At 39.7% G+C, this 22,425-nt stretch overlaps 1 protein-coding gene across 1 annotated transcript in view; it reads left to right on the top strand.

Moving 5' to 3' along the window:
- Positions 1-20,236, top strand: part of LOC113194323 (aldehyde oxidase 2) — a 77,885-nt gene extending 57,649 nt beyond the window's left edge. The window contains exons 32-36 of the mRNA XM_077795046.1: positions 31-145; positions 3,874-3,939; positions 4,052-4,240; positions 6,422-6,589; positions 20,216-20,236. Coding sequence (XP_077651172.1) covers positions 31-145; positions 3,874-3,939; positions 4,052-4,240; positions 6,422-6,589; positions 20,216-20,236 — 559 coding nt within the window. The remainder of the gene's footprint in view (positions 1-30; positions 146-3,873; positions 3,940-4,051; positions 4,241-6,421; positions 6,590-20,215) is intronic.
- The last annotated feature ends 2,189 nt before the right edge of the window (positions 20,237-22,425 follow it).

Here is a 22,425-nt window from a genome sequence, read left to right on the forward strand (position 1 = left end):
CAAGCTAAAGGGTTTTATTTCTTCCCTCAGAGGCTACAAGGCCTTCATGGACTGGGAGAAGGGGGAGGGAGACCCATTTCCATACTATGTTTATGGAGTTGCCTGTTCTGAAGTTGAAATTGATTGCCTAACTGGTGCTCACAAGGTAAGTCAAGTCTAATATTCTTCTTGACAAGTAAAATCAACAACAAAATTGCATTTTACAGTAAGTAGCTCAACATTATTATATAACACTCAGATAACAAAAATAAGATTTTTTTTTTTTTTCAGTTCAACTGGGCGTAGTGGACGTGCACCTGTAATCTTAGCTACTGGGGAAGTTGAGGTAGGAGGATTGCAAGTTCAAGGCCAGACTGGACAACTTACCAAGACCCTGTCTCAAAAAGAATGAAAAGAATAGAAAAATAAGTGTCAAGATTCTTTCAATTCCATTGGAATGTCCAGAGATCCAGCCTTGTCTTGTAATTTCCTCTTAAAAAGACCATTTAATGGTCAAGAAGGAATTGTTCATGACAGTCCAAATTTGACTAATGTATTAAATATATTTATTCACTTTCAGCAAAAAATCATTTTTCCAAAGTTTTATCCAGAAGCTTCTATTTCTTGAGGAGGTACAAGTTCTCTCATCTGAAGATATAAGGCATTTAGCAAATAGTCTTAAGTAAATATCTTGAAAGCACAAACCAAGGGGCTAATGTTTCTTAAAGTCCATTTTCCCAAGGGTACTACTGATCTTTAAAGAAAAACTTGGGAGAAGGAAGGTGTGAAAATATTTTTCATGTTTGGCATTTAATTGAGCATTAGAGAAACTTATTAGAGACAGAGTTGCATTTAACCTAAAGTTAACAACTTACACCCTCAGAATACTACAGGTACCATTCTAGGAACAGAGATTATAGAAGCTTTAAATAGAAGATAGTACAATGAAAATGTGTTAAATTGTTAGAAAGTTTATGGGATGCACCAATGACACTTACACTTTTAAATTCCATGTACAAAAAAAATAAAAAGCACTGGGGATGTAGCTCAGGGATAAAGTGGCCTGGTTTCAATCCCCAGTGCAAAAAAAATTAAATTAATTTTATACACAAATTATTCCAATAAAACCTTTTGGCAACCTTGCCCAAAAATAGAAATGACTAATTTATGTAGAATAGAAAGGGCTTTGCAAATACTAACATAAAAATATATCAAAATGTCTTTTACTGTCCCATTTTGGGTTAACTTCTCCACCAATTTAAATATTATATGAATTTTTTTAAATACAGTAAATCAAATAAATTTATGAAATAAAAAATTTAAAAATACAGTGAATGAAGGGCCATCTGGAAAGCAGTCGTCTTCACATTCCATTCAAGGGTATCCTCAGGGTATGTTAATATCGTGTCTCCATTTTTATTCTAGATCATTTTTAAGAAGCAAACTCATGTGATCACAGATTGCTCATCTGATTGTGCTTCCTACCGTCTTTCACATCATGGCACACCTAGATAATTATATTAGCACAGCACATTGCAGCATGTGACTAACCTGGGGCGCCCTGCTCTAGGGTCCTTCAAAGCCCAAATGTCAGTATTTCTTCATACCTGTACCCAATTTGATGGAAAGCTGTTTTTAGGTACACACCAGTTTTCAAACACCATACTCTGATAGTTATGTTGCCAGATTTAGCAAACAAAAATACAGACCACCCAGTTAATTTGAATTTCAACTAAATAACAAATAATTTTCTGTATCCCATGCAACATTCAGGCCATTGACAGACAAATCTGTCAATTTGTCTGAGACCAGCTCCAACAGGGGGTCTCAGGAGACGAATGGATGGTGAAGAGTCGGCGAAAGAGGGGGTAGAGAAACAACATAGACACCAAAGTGAAGATGTTGATCCCAATCTTTACTTGTGAAGTTGATCATATATACTTTTCATTTTGGCAGGCTCACAGTACTTTGTGGTCACAAAACAGGAATCATTCAAAGAAACTAAATATTACGTAGCTACAATTAAAATAGAAGAATGTATCTTGGCTTATGCATAAGCAAGCATTTGTACTTTCAGTTTGCATTTTGCTTTGAGCTGTTTCTGCTTAGTTAACTTTTAATAATAGTACAAATGTCCCAAACTATTGGCCTATACCTTGACTATTCTTTCTTGACTTACTGACTGGAACCGGTGCCATGGTTATGGCAAGTGGTTGACTTGTTATTAATTTTAATCAAACAAGAGTAAGAGCACAAACCATTGTGCACAGGAACAAGAACAAGTTGCCCAGTACTAAGCACTAATCTGTCTTCTTAACATTAATTCTTCTTCTCTAGATTTTAATTTAATTTCTCAAAAACTTCCTTGACAGGAATACAGGGAGTTTTTCATTAGACATTAACAATTTACGCTCCACAGCTGAATCATTTCATTTAGAGCAAACAGATCTATGCTTTAGAAGTAGTTGCATTAATTAGGAAAGTCATGATTTTTCCTTCATACTTAATAGTCATATGAGAAATCACGACTATACTTATTAAAGGAATACAAAAACAAATCAGCCCATTCCCAGAAACATACTGCGCTCCTCCAGAGGATGGACGCCTTGCGCCATCCACCTCAGTAGGGCCTTGCCATTGCCTGAGTCAGGGGAGAGGCACAGTATCAATTCTTTCTGAGGCTCTCAGAATAAATCTCTAAAGAAACAAACCACATAAAGATCTTCCAGAATTTATGGTGCCAAAAAAGTTAAAATGTGTTCTTCCTTCTTCCTTCCAGCTTACATTTATAATTAAAGGTTCAATAATTTCAGTATCACTTTGATCCCTTAAAATAATTGATTCCTTGAAGATGCAAAACTTCTTTTAATTAAAGAGAATTCAGAAAAAGCAAATGAAGGCGTACTGTTGCCAGTTATAAGGCATGTCTATTGCTACTATGTTTGTGGTGAGTGTACTAACGCAGGCCACTGATTCAGTGTTAGTGCACAGTCATCTCTTTCCCTGTCCAACTCCCATAATGCAAAGCATATCAGGTTTCAAGATAGAAGTAAATTGAAGGCCCACACTGAGGTATAGCCTGTTCCCTTCCCTCTCCATGCTGAGGATAGATAAAGGCTGGTCCCAATGCCTGAGAGGCCAAGGTTAGAGTCAAAAGGAATGCCAAACCCAGAAGGCTAGATAGGAAGTAGGAGAACAGGTATTAAACTCAAACAGAGAATGACATTACCTGAATAAGGACTGGAAACAGGGGCAGAAGGAAACCCCAGAGGTATTCCTGAGATAGACCATAGACACTTGGGAGCTCCTTGTGACTCTCTAAAAACCTGCATGCACATACCCTGTGCCGAAACAGAAGGGCCAGATTAGTGTGCTGTTTCTCAGAGTAGAAAGTAGAGTAGCAAAGTCTAGGTTGGCCTCAACATTTTTCTTTGATACCTTCCTAGATCTTGCAAGCCCCCTAACTCATACATGACATCATGGCTACATGATTTCCTCAGTCAAATGGCAATAATGCCACCTGCGTCCGATTATCATGAGGACTAGATTAGCTCATGAATTCCATTACAACGATAAATCCAGGTTGAAATTAGATGCACAACCAAGCTCAATTATTTACTAAGTGACTCACTTAAACACACCAACATGCTGTAGACTTTGGAGTCCCTTAAGAGGAGTCAAAACCATGAAAAGTTCTTCCAGGGTCACTGGCAGTCCTGGTACTCAGTTTGAAGAGCTTAGCAGATGTCTTGCCACCTCCAATGTTGATGGAGTTCAGTGCAGTGTTAATTCACCAGCTGGAGTTTGGGAATAACTGGAGACTGTCTGAATAAACTTGAAAATTGTATTTTTTAATACAAGTTTTTATGGGGAGATCATTTTTATTTTGGGCAGAAAACCAGGACGGACATTGTCATGGATGCCTGTTGCAGCCTAAATCCGGCCATTGATATTGGGCAGGTAGGTGCTAGCCCACTTAAAGAGATATCCCTTCCTGAACACAGTTGTGGTGCAGAAAAAGGCCTTCATAAAAGGCTGTAATGTCACAAAGCTTGAAATTATCCCCCTGCAGATTGAAGGTGCGTTTATTCAGGGAATGGGCCTGTATACAACTGAAGAGCTGCAGTATTCCCCAGAAGGTGTCCTGTACTCACGGAGCTCAGATGAGTACAAAATTCCAACCATCACAGATGTCCCAGAGGAGTTCAATGTCTCCCTCTTGCCATCATCACAAACCCCACTGACCATCTATTCCTCCAAGGTAAGCATCCAAAATTACCACGGATCCTGTAACATAGCCAAAGTAAGTCAGTGGACAAAATAACACATAAATGTTAGTTGTTATATAGACCAAACCACATGGAGGTGAATCAACTAGGAAAAACTGAGATTCAGGGAAGATGAATGATCCACCCAGTGGCGATCATAGCCAAGGAGTTTATTAATATCCTCTCTTATTGAAAACTTCAGGATTCATCAAAAAGCTTTGCCTTCTTCAGAGAATAGTGTTTTTGTTAAAAAAAAAAAACTTTAAGACTACAAAATTAAGTGGGATTGAAGGCATAGTGCTACTGAAATCTCAGAAAACCATGGTATTCTGGACAGAATTCTAGACAGGGGCCTCAGAAGACCTGGGTTCCTGCCCAACTCCACCACCCCCTATGGTAAGTCACTCACCTCTGTGGGGCTCAGTCCTCAGCCACACCCAGAAATGAATTAAGAACAGTGGATATCAATGTGTGTGTCTATGGGAAAGTGATTTTATCACAAAAGAACACTGGCAATATCTAGAGACATTATGGTTGTCAAGACTGGGGGTGAAGGGATTTTACTGACAGTGGGCAGAAGCCAGGGTTGCAACTAAACAGCTCCAAATCAAAATATTATCTGACTCCAAATGTCAATCATGTCAGGAAGCAAAATCATAAGCCAGCCTTTAATAATGGCTAACATAATGAAATTACAAATTAAAATTAAGGTCGAGATTGTTTGCATTGCAAATTATGTAAAAAAACTCCCTCAGAGGAAAACTTCACTGAGATCTGAGATGTTTTGTAAAGCTTTCTTTAAAATGTTTTGGGAGACGATTTGCTAGGAGTGGTGAATTGACTTAAAAAGAAAGAAAGTACAAATATATCTGCAGGAATTACATGGTTTCCAAACTGGATCCCACTTTGAGCCCAGGAATGTCCTCTGGGTGTATGGAGATGAGGCCAGGGCAAATCTGAAAGGGAGAGAATCAAAGGGGCTTCAGAGTCTCATTAGAGTTGAAATCACTCCAGGGGGCAAAAGCAAAAGGCTGCTCAGAGCCCACAGAGAGCATCTTTCAGACCAAGAGTTTATAAGGCAGCTGGGAAACTCTGAGTGCTCGTGGTTGTCGCCAACCACTCCCAGGAGGACCCAAGAAAATCATGGGTTTGGTCCTCTGCTGAGTGTTCTATGTAATTACAAAAGGACCCCCGGGTACCAGCCCTAGCACTGTGTTCTGAATTTACTCATCCCTCACAACATCCCATAAGGTAGGCATCACTGCCTGCGTCTCATTGACAAAGGAAGAGAGGCTTCGAGAGATGATCTCATCTACCTAGAGAAACAGAGGATACAGCCTAGGATTCAGACTCAGTCTCTCTAACTGGGAAATTGCAAATTGATAGCCCACTGACTGAACTTTGCCCAAAGATGTGAAATACGAATACCTAGATGGCTGTGGTGGTACATCCTGCAACTCAGGAGGCTGAGGCAAGAGAATCCAAGTTAGAGGCTAGCCTGGGAAACTTAGCAAGACCCTGTTTCAAAAACTAAAAAGGGTTGAGGATATGGTTCAGTGGGAGAACACCCCTGGGTTCAATCCAGTACCACAAAAACAAAACAAAACAAATACAAATACCAGAAATTGGATGACCTGGTAATTTCAACTATCTTCCTGGAAGACAAGGAACAGTGGCCCCCTTTAGATAAGTACCTCCACTTCACCATCACCCCCACTACTCCTTATTGTCCTTCAGCTGCTCACTTCACTCACTTGCATCACCTGCCTGTTCCTTGCAGACTGAAGTTTGCGAACTCTCTTAAGTGCTCCAGAGCACCCTGCCTCCTCAGATCCTAGAATCATACTTAGGCATTTTTTTCTCTGCTTATGAATTTGGCCAGTTCAATCCATTAAATGATCTTTACTAAATAGGTTCCCCACCACCACCTTTGTTCCTAGAGAACAAAGGCTTAACACAGCCAGGATTAAAGATCTGAGAAGTTTAGGTAATACCGGGATTTTAAAAAGTACTCAAGGTTCATTTTATCAATAAGTCAATCAACAAACATTCATGGAAAACCAATTTGTGCAAAGCTTTATGTCATGAGTTGAGGATATAATGGTGAACAAGACCTGGCTCTGCCCTCTAGTAGCTAAAGTCTAAATTTCTAAAACAAATATGCTTTTTTTCAGGGCCTCGGGGAGTCTGGAATGTTCCTGGGGTCATCTGTGTTCTTTGCCATCATGGATGCGGTGGCTGCAGTGCGCAGAGAAAGAGATGCAGCGGAGAACTTCACGGTGAAGAGCCCAGCCACGCCAGAACAAGTTCGAATGGCTTGTGCTGATCGGTTCACAGAAATGGTATGCAATTATTATCTATTTTCCTAAAACTCGATTTTTCTATTTTGTGCTTCTTGGACCTCTGGAGTAAATTTTTTATGACCTTATCTGTGTCTAGCTAATCAAACTATAAAATGATAAAAACAAATCACACAAATAAATACTGTATATATGAAGTACTTTTTTAAAAAAGCATCTCCCCATGTGTTATTTAATTTAACCATCTCAGCAGCCCTGAAGTAAGATCATTTGTCATGCTTCCAAAACTAATAACTAGCTGGGGGTGGTGGCTCACACCTGCAATCCCAATGACTCTCAGGGAGACCCTGTATCTAAATGAAACACAAAATAGAGCTGGAGATGTGGCTCAGTGTTTGAGTGCCCCTGAGTTCAGTCCCTGGTACCTCCCCCCAAATAAAAAAATAATAACTAGGCTGGGAGTGGAGCTCAGTGGTAGAGCATTTGCATGGTTGAGGCCCTGGGTTCCATCCCCAGCACTGAAACAAACAAACAAACAAACGAAAACAAATAGCTAAAAGGGAAACAACAAACTTGCTAACTCCAGTAAGTATTCCCTCCCTCTCTGCCACCTACCCTGCCCTGCCCGACAACAAAACAAACACAAAACATAACCTCTGTGTCATACAGGCGAAATTGATAATGTCATCCTGCATGTTCCTGCGCAAACAGAATACACACCATCTGCCTGCTGTTTAGAAACAAAGTGGTCTCCCTGCCAGCCTCTGCCTTCCTACTTCAACCCATTTCATGACAGTCATGCCCACGTGATAGGACTAGTCAGAGACACATGTGGCAATCCCAACCTGCTGGAAATGACAGATACGCAACGTTTGAGACATCCTCAAACATGCCCTTTGACAATTTCCTAAAATGTTCCTAATTTAAATAATAATAGCTGCTAGTACTGACTGAGCACCTACTAAACATTTTGCATATACTACCTCATTCATCATCATAACAACTCTATTAAGTCTATTATTTTCTTCATCTTAATATTGGGAAAACTGAGGCATAATGACTTACCCAAGATCACACAGTTAGCTGGTGGGGGTAAGATTTGAACCCAGGCTGTCTGGTACTACTGTAGTGCACTGCATCCCAAAGAGAAAAGAGCTGATTCTCTATTTCCTAAAACTAAATGTTTGTTTTCACATTTCTATTCAAAGAAATCCAATACTTAGCAGACCTCTTCAAACAACCAGCCATAGAGTAAAAGAAGAATGAAGGGCTATTTCTTAAAGGGAAGCATCATAATTATTCATTTCTTTCCCTTACATGATCCACTCCTTTTTCCATCTCCAGATCTAACTCAGCAACATTTCTTGTACTACAGTAATACCAGTCACTCTGTAACTTCCCTCGAAGTCTTCTTCCAAGTCAATGGTTCTGAGTTCATCCAGCCCCATTGAACACAGCAGTCATGACCATCAACTGTCTCTGGCTGGTCCTGCCTTAATGGGTAGGGCCAAGGAACTGGCAAGCTATATACCAAGACCCCTTCTCTATGCTGATTTTAGTCTGTAGAGCCATTATCAGCCCATTCCTGACTTCTTTCATGACATGGTAACTATAGAACATGGTAGCTTATATCCCAAAAGCAAAAGCACTTCTAACTTTTTTCTTTTTAATGTCCTCATGGGTCATAGTGACTCACACCTGTCATCCTAGCTACTCAGGAGGCTGAGGCAGGAGAATTGCAAGTTCAAAGTCATCCTAGGGAATTTAGTGAGACCCTGTCTCAAAATAAAAAGGACTGGAGATGCAGCTCGGTGGTAGAGCATTTGCCTAGCATGCATAAGGCCCCATGTTCAATCCCCAGGACACACACACACAAAAAGACTTCAGCGATCCAAGAGTTACTTTGTGCTGTCCTCTAGACCCCCCTCCTCAGCTGTTCAATGGCTCAGAGAACAGAGCAACCAGAAGAGAACAGAACAGCTTCAGTGGGGCCTCCCCAGGAGAGCAGAGAGGAGGAAGTTCTAATTCTGCTTAAAAAGAGGACCAGAAACACAAAATATAGAATCTTCTGCTATTTCCTGTTTCCAGAAATGGCAATACTCTCCATCCATAGAGAAACATTCGCAAGAGGGGCTATGGGTGTAGATTAGGGGTAGAATGCTTGCCTAGTGTGCATGAAGCTGTAGGTTCAATCCTCATCACCAAAATAGAAAGAAAGGAAAGAAACATAAATAAGAAACCTGGGAGTCCTCCTGGTATCTCTCTACCTCGTACTCTGCAGCCAGTCCTACACCATTTCCTGTTAATTTTAACTCTGTCAAAATCCCTTGAACTAGTCCATTTCCTCCATTCTTTTTTTTTTTAGATTTATTTATTTGTTCTAATCAGTTGTACATGACAGTAGGGTACATTTTGGTACATCATACATAAATGTAGTATAACTTCTCATTTTTCTAGTTGTACATGATGTAGAACCATACCGGTCATGTAATAACACATGTACATAGGATAATAATGTCCAATTCATTCTACTATCTTTCTTACCCTCCTTACCCCCTCCCCTCCTGTCACTATCCTTTACCTAATCCAAAGTACCTCTGTTTTTCCACAGCCCACCCCTCATTGTGAATTAGATCCATATAGCAAAACATTCAGCCTTTGGTTTTTGAGGATTGGCTTATTTTGCTTAACATGATATTCTCCAGCTTCATCCATTTACTTGCAAATGCCATAATTTCATTCTTCATTAAGGCTGAGTAATATTCCATTGTGCATGTATGCCACATTTTCTTTATCCATTCATCTGTTGAAGGCCATCTAGGTTAGTTCCATAGTTTGGCTATTGTGAATTGAGCTGCTATAAACATTGATGTGGGGAGTCATTGTATTATGCTGATTTTAAGTCTTTTGGGTGTAAACCAAGGACATTTCCTTCATTCTTAACCACCACATCTTCCACTCAACAGACATTGGGTAAAACTTCTGTGTGCCAGGAATTATTCCATAGACCAATGCCAGGAAGATAGCAGCAAATGAAACAGAGACCCCAGCCTTTGTAGAATTTACCTTCCAGAGACCCTAAATCCAACTCCACATCTGCAGCCTGTGTCAAGGCGAATTCCTCAGTGGCCTCTCCACATCCTGCAGCCAGAGGTTTGTGGGATGACAAAATTGACAATGTCCCTCTAGCACACTCACAGATGAAAAGCATTCCATTACTTATAGGAGAGGTGAAATACCTTGCCCACCAAGCCTACAAACCTTCAGCATGGCAGCACCCACCCACCTCTCCAGCCTCACCAGACTCTATCCTGGTCATATTTGTTAGTTCTGTCTGTTCTTTTACTAAGGACTGAGTTGCTATCTCCTGCCACATGGCCTCAGCCTTGCTCTTCCCTCTACTTGGAAGCATCTTCCTTTTCACAGCTGGTTAACCCTCAGCCGCTTTTCATGTTTTACCCAAATCCAACACATTAATTTGATGCCTTCCTTTCTGCATACTTTCTTCTTGTTGTTGTTTGTTTGATACCAAGGATTAAACCCAGGGAAAATTTACCACTGAACCACATCCCTTTCTATTTTTTGTGATGGGGTCTTCCTTAGTTACTGAGGCTAGCCTTGAACTTGGAATCCTCCTGCCTCAGCCTTCCAAATCACAGAAGTTTTCTGCATAGTTTGAGGTAACCAGGAAGATGGTGATGAATCAGTCTTATAGGTTGGTCCTCTTAAGGAGTTTCTAGAATAGCAGGGGAGAAAGATAATTACTATAAATTCTAAGTGCGTGGCTGACTCTGGGTTATCCCGGTGCACCAACGGAATGTTTTTCTACCTTAGCCTTAATCTTTTTCTTAAAGTCAGAGGGGTCATAGATGGGGGTCTCATCTTTGGTCACTCATTATGTAACTGTTTATTCATCTAATATTATTTGTTAAACATCTTCCAAGTGCCAAGCACAATTGGAGAACAAGTGAGCAAAACACTTTCTTCCATCATGGAGTTTACATTCCTTTAGGGAAGCCAACAGAAATAACTAAACAAACATAATATAGAATTTCAGGTGTGTTGAATACTGTGAAGCAAAATAGAACAGTAGGGGGCTACAATGCGATGGAGAGATGAATGTAGATAATTTGTTAGAGAAGTTTTCTCCAGGGGTGTTCACGTTTGAGCCAAGGTCTGCATGAAGTGAGGGAGAGAGTATAAATCTGGTAATGCTGTGTTCTGGGCAGAGAATAGCTAGTGCAAGGGTCCTGAAACATATTCAACCACTTCAAAGTAGCTTGGGACTTTGTAAGCCTCAAAAGTGGGCCTTCTTATCTCTAGTCTTGCCTCTCTGATAGAAACTGAAAGACTATAATCATTGTTCTCCCTGGAGAAGAGAGGAAAATAGAGATGTGTGGAGTTTTAGTCAACTCTTTTGCCACTAGGACCAAAAGACCTGACAAGAATAATTTTAGAGGAGGAAAAGTTTATTTGGCTCTCACAGTTTCAGAGGTCTCCATCCATAGATGGCTGAGTCTATTGCTCTGGGCCTGCGGTGAGGCAGGGCATCATGGTGGAATGGTAGAGTAGAGGAAAGCAGCTAAGGACATAGCACCAGAAAGCAGAAAAAACACACTGCAGATCAGAGGCAAAATATAAACCCCAAAGGTAAGCCCCCAATGACCCACCTCCTCCAGCCACCCCCTACCTTCTTATAGTTACCACCCAGTTAATCTCTAGCAGAGGACTGAGGCACAGATTAGGTTGAGGATCTCAGTACCCAATCATTTCGCCTCTAAACTTTCTTGCATTGCCTCACACACGAGCTTTGGGGGGAAACTTCATATCTGAACCATCACATGTGCCACTCTATTGTCTGCACATCCGCATGATGAAACCTGGATAGTCCTTCTGCCAATCAGCAGCTTTCCTGGCAACTGTCTTCCACCACTTCCCAGGTCTGCTTCTTCACATCTTTCCAAGGTAGAATTTCTCCACTCCTCTAGGACCACAGCACTCCTACCGAAGTTCCCGTGGGCCTGGCTGCTAACACAAACCCATCTCTCTCTCCCTTTTTTTTTTTTTTTTTTTTTTTGCCATACGATTTATTTTTACTTTTTTTAGTCATACATGACAGCATAATATATTTTGACATATAATACATACATACAAACCCATCTCTTGAAAGCATCTTGGAACAAATCTTGAACCCATATCAGAACTGACATTTTTAAATAACTGGATCAAACTACAACATGGTTTTTTAGTTGAAATGTGTGATGATTCAGGACTGGAGTTGTAGTTGTAGTAAAGTATTTGCCTAGTATATGTGAGGTCCCAGGTTTAATCCCCAGCACTACAAAACAGAAAAAAGAAATATATGACAATATATGACAATTCAAACTGGCACACAACATGTGTTATGCAATATATATATACACACACACAATAACACTTGTATTTGGCCTTTGGATACTATTATAAAAACACAATTTGTTCTGATGAGTAAGAAAGTCAGGGGTCTAGGTACTAGAACATGAGCACTAGAAAGTTCAAAACCTCCTTTTTGAATAACCTTGTCCTACCATAAGGTAAATAATGGCCTGCCTAGATCTATTTCTTAAACAGGAATGATGGTAAAACATTCTGTACTTTCCCCTAGGAATTAAATAAATAATGCATGTAAAAATACTATGCAAATACGAGTCACTCTGTAAATATTAGTGTTAAGGTCTTCACCAAATACCCATAACTATTAATGACCTTATTCAAAATATGCCTCTCCCACAAGGTTGAAAAAGTGTTTCCACATTAAATCAAGTTGACCTGCTGAGGCCAGAACAAATAACCACTCATAACTAGAAACCTCATTTTCATGGGTAAATTGGCTTCTGCAAAAAGCAGGCATTAGTAAGAAGCTTAGGGCATTTTTGTTATAAAAAAAATTATCTGAATGAGCATTTACTGTATCAAAAGTTTTTTCTACTTGTTTGAGTTTTGGTCAACTTGATCACCAAGTTGTTGACTGATATTTTATATATAGGTCCTTTCTTAGGAGGTTAATTTCTAGTGAGAACAGTATTGCTGGTGACAGTTTCTGCTCTGAGCCCAGCAGGGCAAAATGGCCTAGCCAAACACAGCCAGAAATATCATCTATGCAATTTCCTTTTTGGTAATAGGAGGGAAAAAATGTATTTCTTGGAAAATGTGTTTTGTACAGCCATTTAAAATTCCACAAGAAAAAAAAAAAAGGAGTAACTCTCCCTTAAAGATATACAAAAAGATACATAATTCACACTTTCAAATTAGGACTTCTCCTTAGAAACAGTCATTTGATTTTTTTTTTTAATCTTTCAGCCATGGAGACATGAAGGATTTCACAGCCTTAAAAATTAGAAAAATGATTGGGTGTGGTACTGAATGCCTCTAATCCCAGTAACTTGGGAGGCTGAGGCAGGAAGATCATGAGTTCAAAGTCAGCCTCAGCAAAAGTGAGGCGCTAAGCAACTCAGTGAGACCCTGTATCTAAATAAAATACAAAATAGGGCTGGGGATGTGGCTCAGTGGTCAAGTTCCCCTGAGTTCAATCCCCAATACCCCCACCCCACCCCCCAAAAAAAGCACTGGGGATGTAGCTCAGTGGTAAAGTACCCCAGATTCAGTTTCCTAGTACCAAAGAAGATGAAGGAGGAGGAGGAGGAGGAGGAGGAGGAGGAGGAGGAGGAGGAGGAAGAGGAGGAGAAAAATTTAGAAAAATGCTGCCTTGGAGAATTTGGCAATAGGGAAGATGAAAACAAACAAAAATCTTATACCTGTTATTACAGTAGCAAGAAGCATTTGTTAAGTCCAAAAAAGTAGAATATGGGGGAGGGGGAAGTGCTAGGGGTATTGCTCAGAGGAGCACTTGCCAAGCATGCATGAGTTCCTCCTTTCAACCACCAGCATTCAGGCTGGAAGAGGTGGCAATGTAGTTTATATGGGCTGCCATGGTGCAAGGTTATGTAAAGCCAGCTGGCAGATTCAGCTTTCATCTTCTGAAAGCTAGAACCTGAAAATCAGCCTAGGAAGAAGTTTATAAACAGGTTTCAGTTCACACCACATTTTGATAATGCTGACTCATGAGGAATCCTCACAACCACCAGCTATGTTCAGCTGAGGCCTGCTTTTAGTAATTTAGTTGCGGGGGGGAGCCTTTTCATCTTTAGATAAGTACTCCATTCCAAGTGGCCAGGCCTGTCCTACCCCTGCTCTTCTAAAAGACTGGCCAGTGTGTAGTCTTGGGAGACCTTTGCCTTTCCCTATAAATCCTAAAATAGTCTTCACTCCCCTTCCCTCCTCCCTCTTAAGCACTTCCTCTCTTGCCATCCCCAAGTCTCCTTCTTTCTCCCCTCCTCTTTTGCAGTTCTAGATGCCCAGACTCAAGAGAGATTTGGCAACATTAAAAGTTCCACCTGTTTAGTTCAATAAAGGGATCCTTCTCCTCCCAGATGAAGAAGGACAGGCACAGGAGCATGTCAACTCCTATGGGTAGCTTGGTTTTACCACACTGATCTCAGCTGGTTCTCCCCAGAACACTAGTCCCAGGAAATATGTTCGGTCCCTTATCTTCTACAGCCCTGGATTTCTTTGAGCAGGGGTGACATACTGCCAATCCTGCAAGACTGCATTCATGTGCTCTGGTTCATATACTGCAACTCGTAAAAACATGCAGTCGCCAGTGTGTTCAGCTAAAATCTAAGCTACAGATAATTATACCAGCATAAACATGCCTCAGTCACATGGGTTTTTTGAGATGGAACACAGACGCAGGCTGAATAACTCAAGAACTGACTTCTCAGGCTAGAATCTCCCATGGTGCCTTCCTCAGAGAAGGCACCTCCTACTGTCCTGTTCCCATGAGACACTTGCACGTGAGTACATGCACTCACACACACACACACACACACACACACACACACACACACACACACACAGAGGCAGGTGCATGCTCATTCTTTATCACTTTCTTCTTCTTGCCTCTCTTGCTGGGAGAGGATTTATGGGCACTCTAACAGCCTGTGAAACTGGTTCCCCTTTAAACATGGTTATCCCAGGACACAGGGTCTGAATCTGTTCCCTGCAATGCCTGGCAACACTTTACACAGTAGCCGTTCTTACTACTACTGAAGGGGGATTCTCTGAAACCATTTTGTTGTTGGTTTGTTTTCTTTGTGGTGCTGGGAATTGAATTCAGGGTCTTGCACTTATTGGGCAAGTGTTCCACCACTGAGCCACACCTCCAGCTCTCTGATACTGTTATCAAATGTATATTTTTTTAATATTTATTTTTTAGTTATAGTTGGACACAATATCTTTATTTTATTTCTTTATTTTTATGTGGTGCTGAGGATTGAACCCAAAGCCTCACGGGTGCTAGGCAAGGGCTCTACTGCTGAGCTACAACCCCAGCCCCTCAAATGTATATTTTGTATTTGAAAACTCTTCCACCTGGTCTCTGAAAAGTTACTTCTTAGGTTGGGTGAAGCAGAGCTAGAGAGAGCTCCTAAAAGAAAGGAGACAAGGCTGGAGGCAGTCCTCAGTTTAAGAAAGGGCATAAGAAATGCAGAATGAAAAATAGAAAGTCGTTTTATCTGGCCAGGGAAAGGAGTTACAATGAGCTGTTTTAGCTTAGTGGTTGGCAGATAATTGGCAGTGGTTGGCAGATAAAGACATGACCCTGGAGTCAGAGGAGGTTGGGTTTGAACCTCAGCTCTACCTTTGGTGATTTATTTAATTTCTGTGGTCACTCAGTTTCCTTATCTATGAAATGGAGTGCAGCTTGGAGGATTGGAGAGAATAATTCTATTAACTTTACAGGGCTGTTGTGAGAATTGAATAACACATATGCTTTAGTCAGCTTTTTCCCTGCTGTGACCAGAACAGCTGTAGAGGAGGAAAAATTTATTTGGGTGTTAATGGTTTCAGAGGTCTCAGTCCATAGAAAGTCAGGACCATTCTTGGGGCTCAAAGTGAGGCAGAACATCATTGCAGAAGAGTGGGGTGGAGGGAAGCAGCTCACATGATGATCCAAAAGTAAAGAGAGATTCTTGCCAGATACAAAATATATGTCCCAAAGACATGCCCCCAATGACCCACCTCCTCCAACCATACCCTCCCTGCCTTCAGGTACTGGTAATCCAATTAATCCCATCAGGATTAAATCCCAATATTTCTCCTCTAAACCTTCTTGCATTATCTCACACATGAGCTTTTGGGGGACACATAACATCAAAACCATAACAACATATAAGGCATCCAGCAGGTGGTCCCACACATAGTAAATGGTCAATATATATTGATGATGATGATTAAGATGACAGCAGAGAAGATGACGATTGCATCAAGGATCTCCAAGACCATCCTCAGAGTCAATAATTTAGCAGAATGACACACAGAACTGAGAAAAGCTGTTACAAGCACAGTTGTGGTTGATTACAGTGAAAGGATACAGATTAACATTAGCCAAGGGAAAAGGTACATAAGGCAAAGTCCAGCAGGAACCAGATACTAGAATTGGAATCACACAAACAGCACTTAATTCTCCTAGCAATACTATGTGTGAAGATGTATGGAGTATTACTAACCAGGGAAGCCTTGGTTTTTATTGAGAGTCAATTATATAGGCAAAGAATTGCCTGCTGGCTGAACTTGTTTGATCACTACTTCTCCAGAGGTCAAAGTGTGTGTCCCAATGCTCTAGACAAGCAGAAGACATTGCTATTAGGCAGGATATTACCAAAGTCTTAGGGTTAGATAACCAACTGCAAGGATCAAGCCTTTTTTCTTTGGAGGATGGGGGAATGTGCAAGGTTTGGACAACTCAGGCCTGCAGACTTAATCTAATACTGCATCATGATGATGATGTTGATGAATCCTGGACTGAGTCAACTAGCAATGTTAGTAGACCATGACACCCATGAAATTGGGCCCAGGACTTATTTTAGAAGCTGACCTTTAACTAAAACTGGAATTGGTCTTGACATTCAAAGTGAATGTATTACTATAATTGTAGCTATCAAGAGTCAACCAGCAGGGCCGGGGTTGTAACTCAGTGGTAGAGCACTTGCCTAGCATGTGTGAGAGGCACTGGGTTTAATCCTCAGCACCACATAAAAACAAATTAATAAAATAAAGATTTCTTTTTAAAAAAAAAAAAGTCAACCAAGGTAGAAAAGGAGAGTAGAAGAAGATAGCACCAAGCAAAAGATGGTGGTAAAGAAGGAAGGGAGGGAGCTCACCAAAGATCAATGCAATGCAATAAGTCCCAGGGCTTCAATTTTGGAGACCAAGAAAGAAAGGTATGTCCTCACCCAAAGGTCTAAGGCATAGGTGGGACTGAAGAAGGGAGGGGTGGCATGAGGATGAGATTGATTTAAGCCCAGAAAGAAAGGTACCCCAAGAGTCCACATCTGGTGAAAAGAATAGGAAGTGGGTTTAGAAGATTAAAAAGTCCCTTTCCTTAGCAGAATCTACCTGATCTGAATCAACCTTAGACTAGACTGAGGAGCTTTGTCCAGTGTCTGACCCAGTCCTGGGAGAACAGGATATAGTTCTAAAAGAACTTAACTGTACAACTCCACAGGAGCAGGTAAGAAGAGACAAAGGGAAGGGAAACCTAGCCCTTCATTTACATTTAAATACACAGACCACAAAGTAAGAATAGAACTTGTAAATGTACAGGATTGTACATTGTAAAGGCAGGATTGAGGTGAATTTATTTTGTCTTTCTTTGTTTGATTTGGTTTGCTTTTTCTTGTTTTGTTTGCAGTGCTTGGGATTCAGTGAAGGGTCCCATGTACTCTATCACTGAATCCCATCTGCGGGATTGTTGTTGTTATTTTTTGTGAAATCATATGAGTAGGAGAAAAGCTTTTGGGAATCTCTATATAACTTTCTGTCATTAGGTGGTTAGTTGGTTTTGTTTTTCACATTTTCTGGGGCTGGAGATATAGCTCAGTGCTTAGCATGTGCAAGGCCCTGGGTTTAATTCCCAAAGGCAAAAAATAAATAAAATATCCTTGTGAATAAAAGTCAACCAACCCATTAAAGGAAAACATGACAATAGAGAAAGAAAGGAATATGTGTTCTGCTTTGGGGTCAAACCTAAAGGAAAGAATTATCAGCAGAGGAGATAGACATCAGAATCATAAGGAAGAAAGACAAACAAGTCAAATTCTTGCAGCTTGTAGCCCAGGATAGTGAAGAGGGATTGGGACTTAACTAGCCAAATACAGTGCCATGCAAATTATTTGGCTAATGATGCTGACAGCACTGTGGTAACACTGCAAAAAGAGTCTTAGCATAAGCAACACCTCCCAGCTTAGACCCTTTCCATTAAGTCCCTCCCCAAATAATTCATAGAATATATGATTCTCTTTGGAATTCATACCTGGAAAGCAAAGAAGATAGATTACTAATGGAAGTATCCTCTTACTGAGCAACATTAAGTGCAGCAGGGATCATAACACCAACCCACTGTCTTAAATTTTAAGAGTTATCATATGAAAGAAATGACACAGTCCCATTCCCCAGGAAGCAGGAAAATCCTGCCTCCTCCCATCAGAATTTCTCAAAGCTTAAAGATCTGATATAATTTTCCTGGCAAAATATTGCAATGGTATTTGTATTAAGTATTTAATTTGCTTTCTCTCTTAGATCCCAAGAGATGACCCTAAGACATTTAAGCCTTGGTCTATCCCTATAGCATAACCCTGCTGTTATTTCCTGAAAGGTAAGATCAATAAAATGAAAGGTAATCAATCAAAGAGGAAAAATTAGCCAGTCCAGTGGTTCTCAAACTGTGTTCCATGGAACCCTAGGATTGAACAATTGTTCAAGTTAATACATTTTATCCCGTGTCTTAATCCTTTAACACTCAATATGCATGGCTTTTGAATATGAGAATGTTAGGTCAAAGTGCTATAGCCATCAATGAAGTTTTTCTTTTTATTAGAAAATGAGAATGTGGTAGATTAGGACATTTTAAATATTCTACTCCCTGATTTGAGAGTCACTTGCAGCTTGAATTCAACATGCCAAATTGAAATCTATTGATTTTTTCTGCATTTATAACTAACTAGTGCTATTTGGAAGAATCATCTGTTTATATTCATTTACTTTGACTGCTTCAGTTTTGTGCTGCTGCCTAACACAAAATTCAAAGCACTGAAGGCTGTGGAGAATGACCATAGAGACACTCTGATAAAAAAAAAAAAAACACATTGTCATTGTTAGAAAATTAAACTTCTGCTTTTCAGCATACTTAATGGGCAACAACAGAAAAACTGAAAGCATCTGGAAGAGAGAGAACTACATCATAAATTCAGAAAAAAAATATTTTTTTCATTTAAGTGTAGTTTTCCAATTAGATATCTGAAATAATCCACAAGTGATAATATATGTTTAATTCTATTGTGTTTTGTCATGAGAATAACTTGCGTTACTATTTTTACCAAATCAGGCTAAATATCTGGTGAGCATTTGCTACTTCTTTACAATGACAAAAGTCAAAATAGGCAACACTTAAAATCACATCTTAAAAATTTTTGAAAAATAGTAATTTTAAAACTCAGGGAATCTAAGGCAGAATTATCTAACCTCTTTAATTCTCTCTCTATTTTTCCTTATCCTTCTAAATCCTAAAGTTAAAGTTAATATTATGACACTTCCACTCTAATTTCTATGTAAAACAAGGCACGAGCATGTATAGCACTATGCCTGACAAAGTGAACTCAGCATAGGGTAGTTACACACAGGGATGCACACATGCATGCTCACACAGACACACAGACACACACACACACACACACACACACACACACTCACACACACATTCAGGTGTGCTAAGTAGCAAACTTTAAATTTTAACAAATTAGATAATACCAGTGAATGAACTGGGTTGTCCAGTTTTTGTGCAAACCTTAAAATATATTAGGTCCATCCTCAAATTGCAAGATGAATTTTAGAAATAAAAATAAGACAAAAACCTCTTACCACTTTCCAATTTAGAATTTTATTATGCTGTACAATCAAAACAAAATCCAGATATGAATTGCATTCTGAGTCTGTTAACTGTCATCTTTTATCTGCAATTTCAAATTTTTTGTGTTCTCCAAGATGGCATAATTGCTCTAATAGATTTGCTTTACTAGCAAGTGTTAAGCATTGACCTTATAAATTTATACCACACTAAAACTACATGTACATGTGTATGTGTCTCTCAGAACATTTTAATCCTCCACTAAAAATCTTTAAAAACTTCTGATCTCAGCCAGGTGAGGTAGCGCACACTTGTAATCCCAGCAAAGGCTGAGGGAAGAGAAGGGCAAGTTCCAAAATGAAAAACAAAGGCCTGAGGATATAGCTCATAGGTCGTGGTAGAATGCCCACTACAACAACATCAACAAATTAAAGAAAGAAAAAAAAAAAAAAAACAAGCAAAACCCCCCTGATCTCACCCATCTTCTTTCATGAATGAAGACTCAGATGCCGAGGGAGATTAGGAAAATACTCAACTGTACTTCTTCATAACTGTGTAGTTTACCAATCCAATTTTCAACTACTTATTGTTGTTCTTCCCAAACATAAAAATTGAAGGATCTGTACACTTTGTTTTATAACTATTCTTTTCTCTTTTTTTTCCCCTAGGTGTTACAGTTTTTCAAGTGAAAAGATGTCTTGTTTTGTTTGTTTGTTTGTTTGATGTTTTGTTAATCCTAACTAGAATCCAAACTGATACTTTTATACTGTTGAGAGAGAGAAAAATAGCACAAAATTTATAAACATTCTGATTAATTACTTTGACAAATCATTACTTTAAAATTATTTAATTAGACTCCTCGACTTAGAAGCCACAAGACAAGTTACAAATCAAGATGAAACTAATATTGGAATGCTATGAAATAGCCATAGCAAGCAAATTTAATGCTAATTTGTTTCTGAAAAGATGGTGTAAATATTGCCATGAAAGCTAATTTTCCCCTTCTGCATCCATCCAATCTAACTGGACTGGTCATACCGGTTAAAATCATTGAAAGATACTTCTCAGCAGGGTGTGGTGGTGCACACCTGTAATCCCAACTACTCAGGATGCTGAGGTAAGAGGATTACAAGTTTAAGACCAGCCAGTGAAATTTAGCAAGACCCTGTTTCAAAATACAAAATAAAAAGGGCTGGGGATGTAGCTCAGTGGTAAAGGTCCCCTGGGTCCAATCCCCAGTTTAAAAAAAAAAAAAAAAAAACACTTCTTAGTAAACATGTGATGACTTTTCCTGGTGATGCATTTGATTCAGTGGCCATAGAGCATTGACACCACAAGAGTTCTTCAAGCAAGCATTTATTTTGTTTTTACCCTGGATTGGCTGTGGGTCTGTGTATGTGCATTTGACAGCAGAGGAGTGGTATTTTCCTCATGAAGATCAACTATTCCACTGGTTAACATTCCTTAGGAATTTGGAAAGGAAAAAGCAGTACGAAACATTTTCAATGCATTGTCACAAAGCATTTTTGTTGTTGATGATGAAAAATATCTGATGTGGTATCAGAGTTTCAGAAATACTGAATACTCAGTTTCCCATACGCTGAAGTGAGTAAAACAGAGTAAATGAAACATAAATTGTAACCACCTCTACATTGTTGCTCAAAACATGCAGAGGGGTTGAGGGTGTAGCTTAGTGGTAGAGTATTTGCCTACCAGGCATGAGGCCCTGAGTTTGATCGCCAGAACTGCTAATAAATAAATAAACAAATAAATAAAATATGCAGGATCCATAAAATCTGAGTGTTAGGGAGCCTTTACAGGGGGAGAGCCAGTGTGTACATTAGGCCTATCTGACCAGAAAGTCAGGGGAAAAACTGACACCCTGCTAGCTAGAATTTACCCAGCTGTGGATTTCAGTGATTCCTGAAGTGGATGCAGAACCAAGAGTGATGGATGATGGATGAGAGAAGGTATGGGATGAGGCACGCAGTTGAGCCCTGAAGAGCTGGTACTCAAGGCCTTGGACGCATTTGCTTGAAGGAGCTAGCGTATGGCTGTCCATGGGCTAATTTTGGAGAAAGTGGAACAGTAGCATAAGGGGAAAGGAGATGGGAGAAGGTGATGGGCAGGACAAAGTTATGCAAGACATGGGTGCGGAAGAGCTGGGGAACTTTTCAGGAGTGGCAGGGGTGAAATATATTGAGAGTAATAAAAATAAATTTATAAACTTCTTTTGAAAATAAAATCCTTAGTTGTATAATCTAATAAAAATGCGAGAAATTTGCTTTGTCACTTGTATCACTTCAAATAATGGTCAATAACTTAGAAAATCAGGAGTTAAATGTTTTCTCTCATGTGGAAGCTAGGGAAAGAAGGTCCGGAGAGGGGATTAGATATCATACAGATAAAGGGAAAAATCAGTGGAGTAGAGGAAGGAGATCAAGAAGGAGGAAGGAAGGATGGGAAAGGGGAGGAAATATAGAATGGACTTAACAAAATCATGTTATTTGTATACATAAATGTAAACTAGAGGGAATTTCACTTTTATGTATATGTAGAAAGTATCAATCAAAAATAAATTAATAAAGGAGCAAAAGGAAGATCAGTAGAGGAGGGAGAATGGGGGTGGGGGAAGGTGAGGAAAAGGTTAGAATTGGGGGGAGGGATTGAAATTAAATTTCTTGTGTATCTGATTTTGTCAAAATGAGCCCAACTACTATATATTATTGTAGTGCTCTAATAAAAAAAAGATAAATAAATAATGGTAAATACACTAGGCATAGTGGCACATGCCTGTAATCCCAGCTTCTGGCTGAGGCAGGAGGATCACATTTTCGAGTACAGCCTCAGAAACTTAGACCCTGTCTCAAAATAAAAT

The sequence above is a fragment of the Urocitellus parryii genome, chromosome 1, assembly GCF_045843805.1.
Source record: "Urocitellus parryii isolate mUroPar1 chromosome 1, mUroPar1.hap1, whole genome shotgun sequence".
NCBI lineage: Eukaryota > Metazoa > Chordata > Mammalia > Rodentia > Sciuridae > Urocitellus > Urocitellus parryii.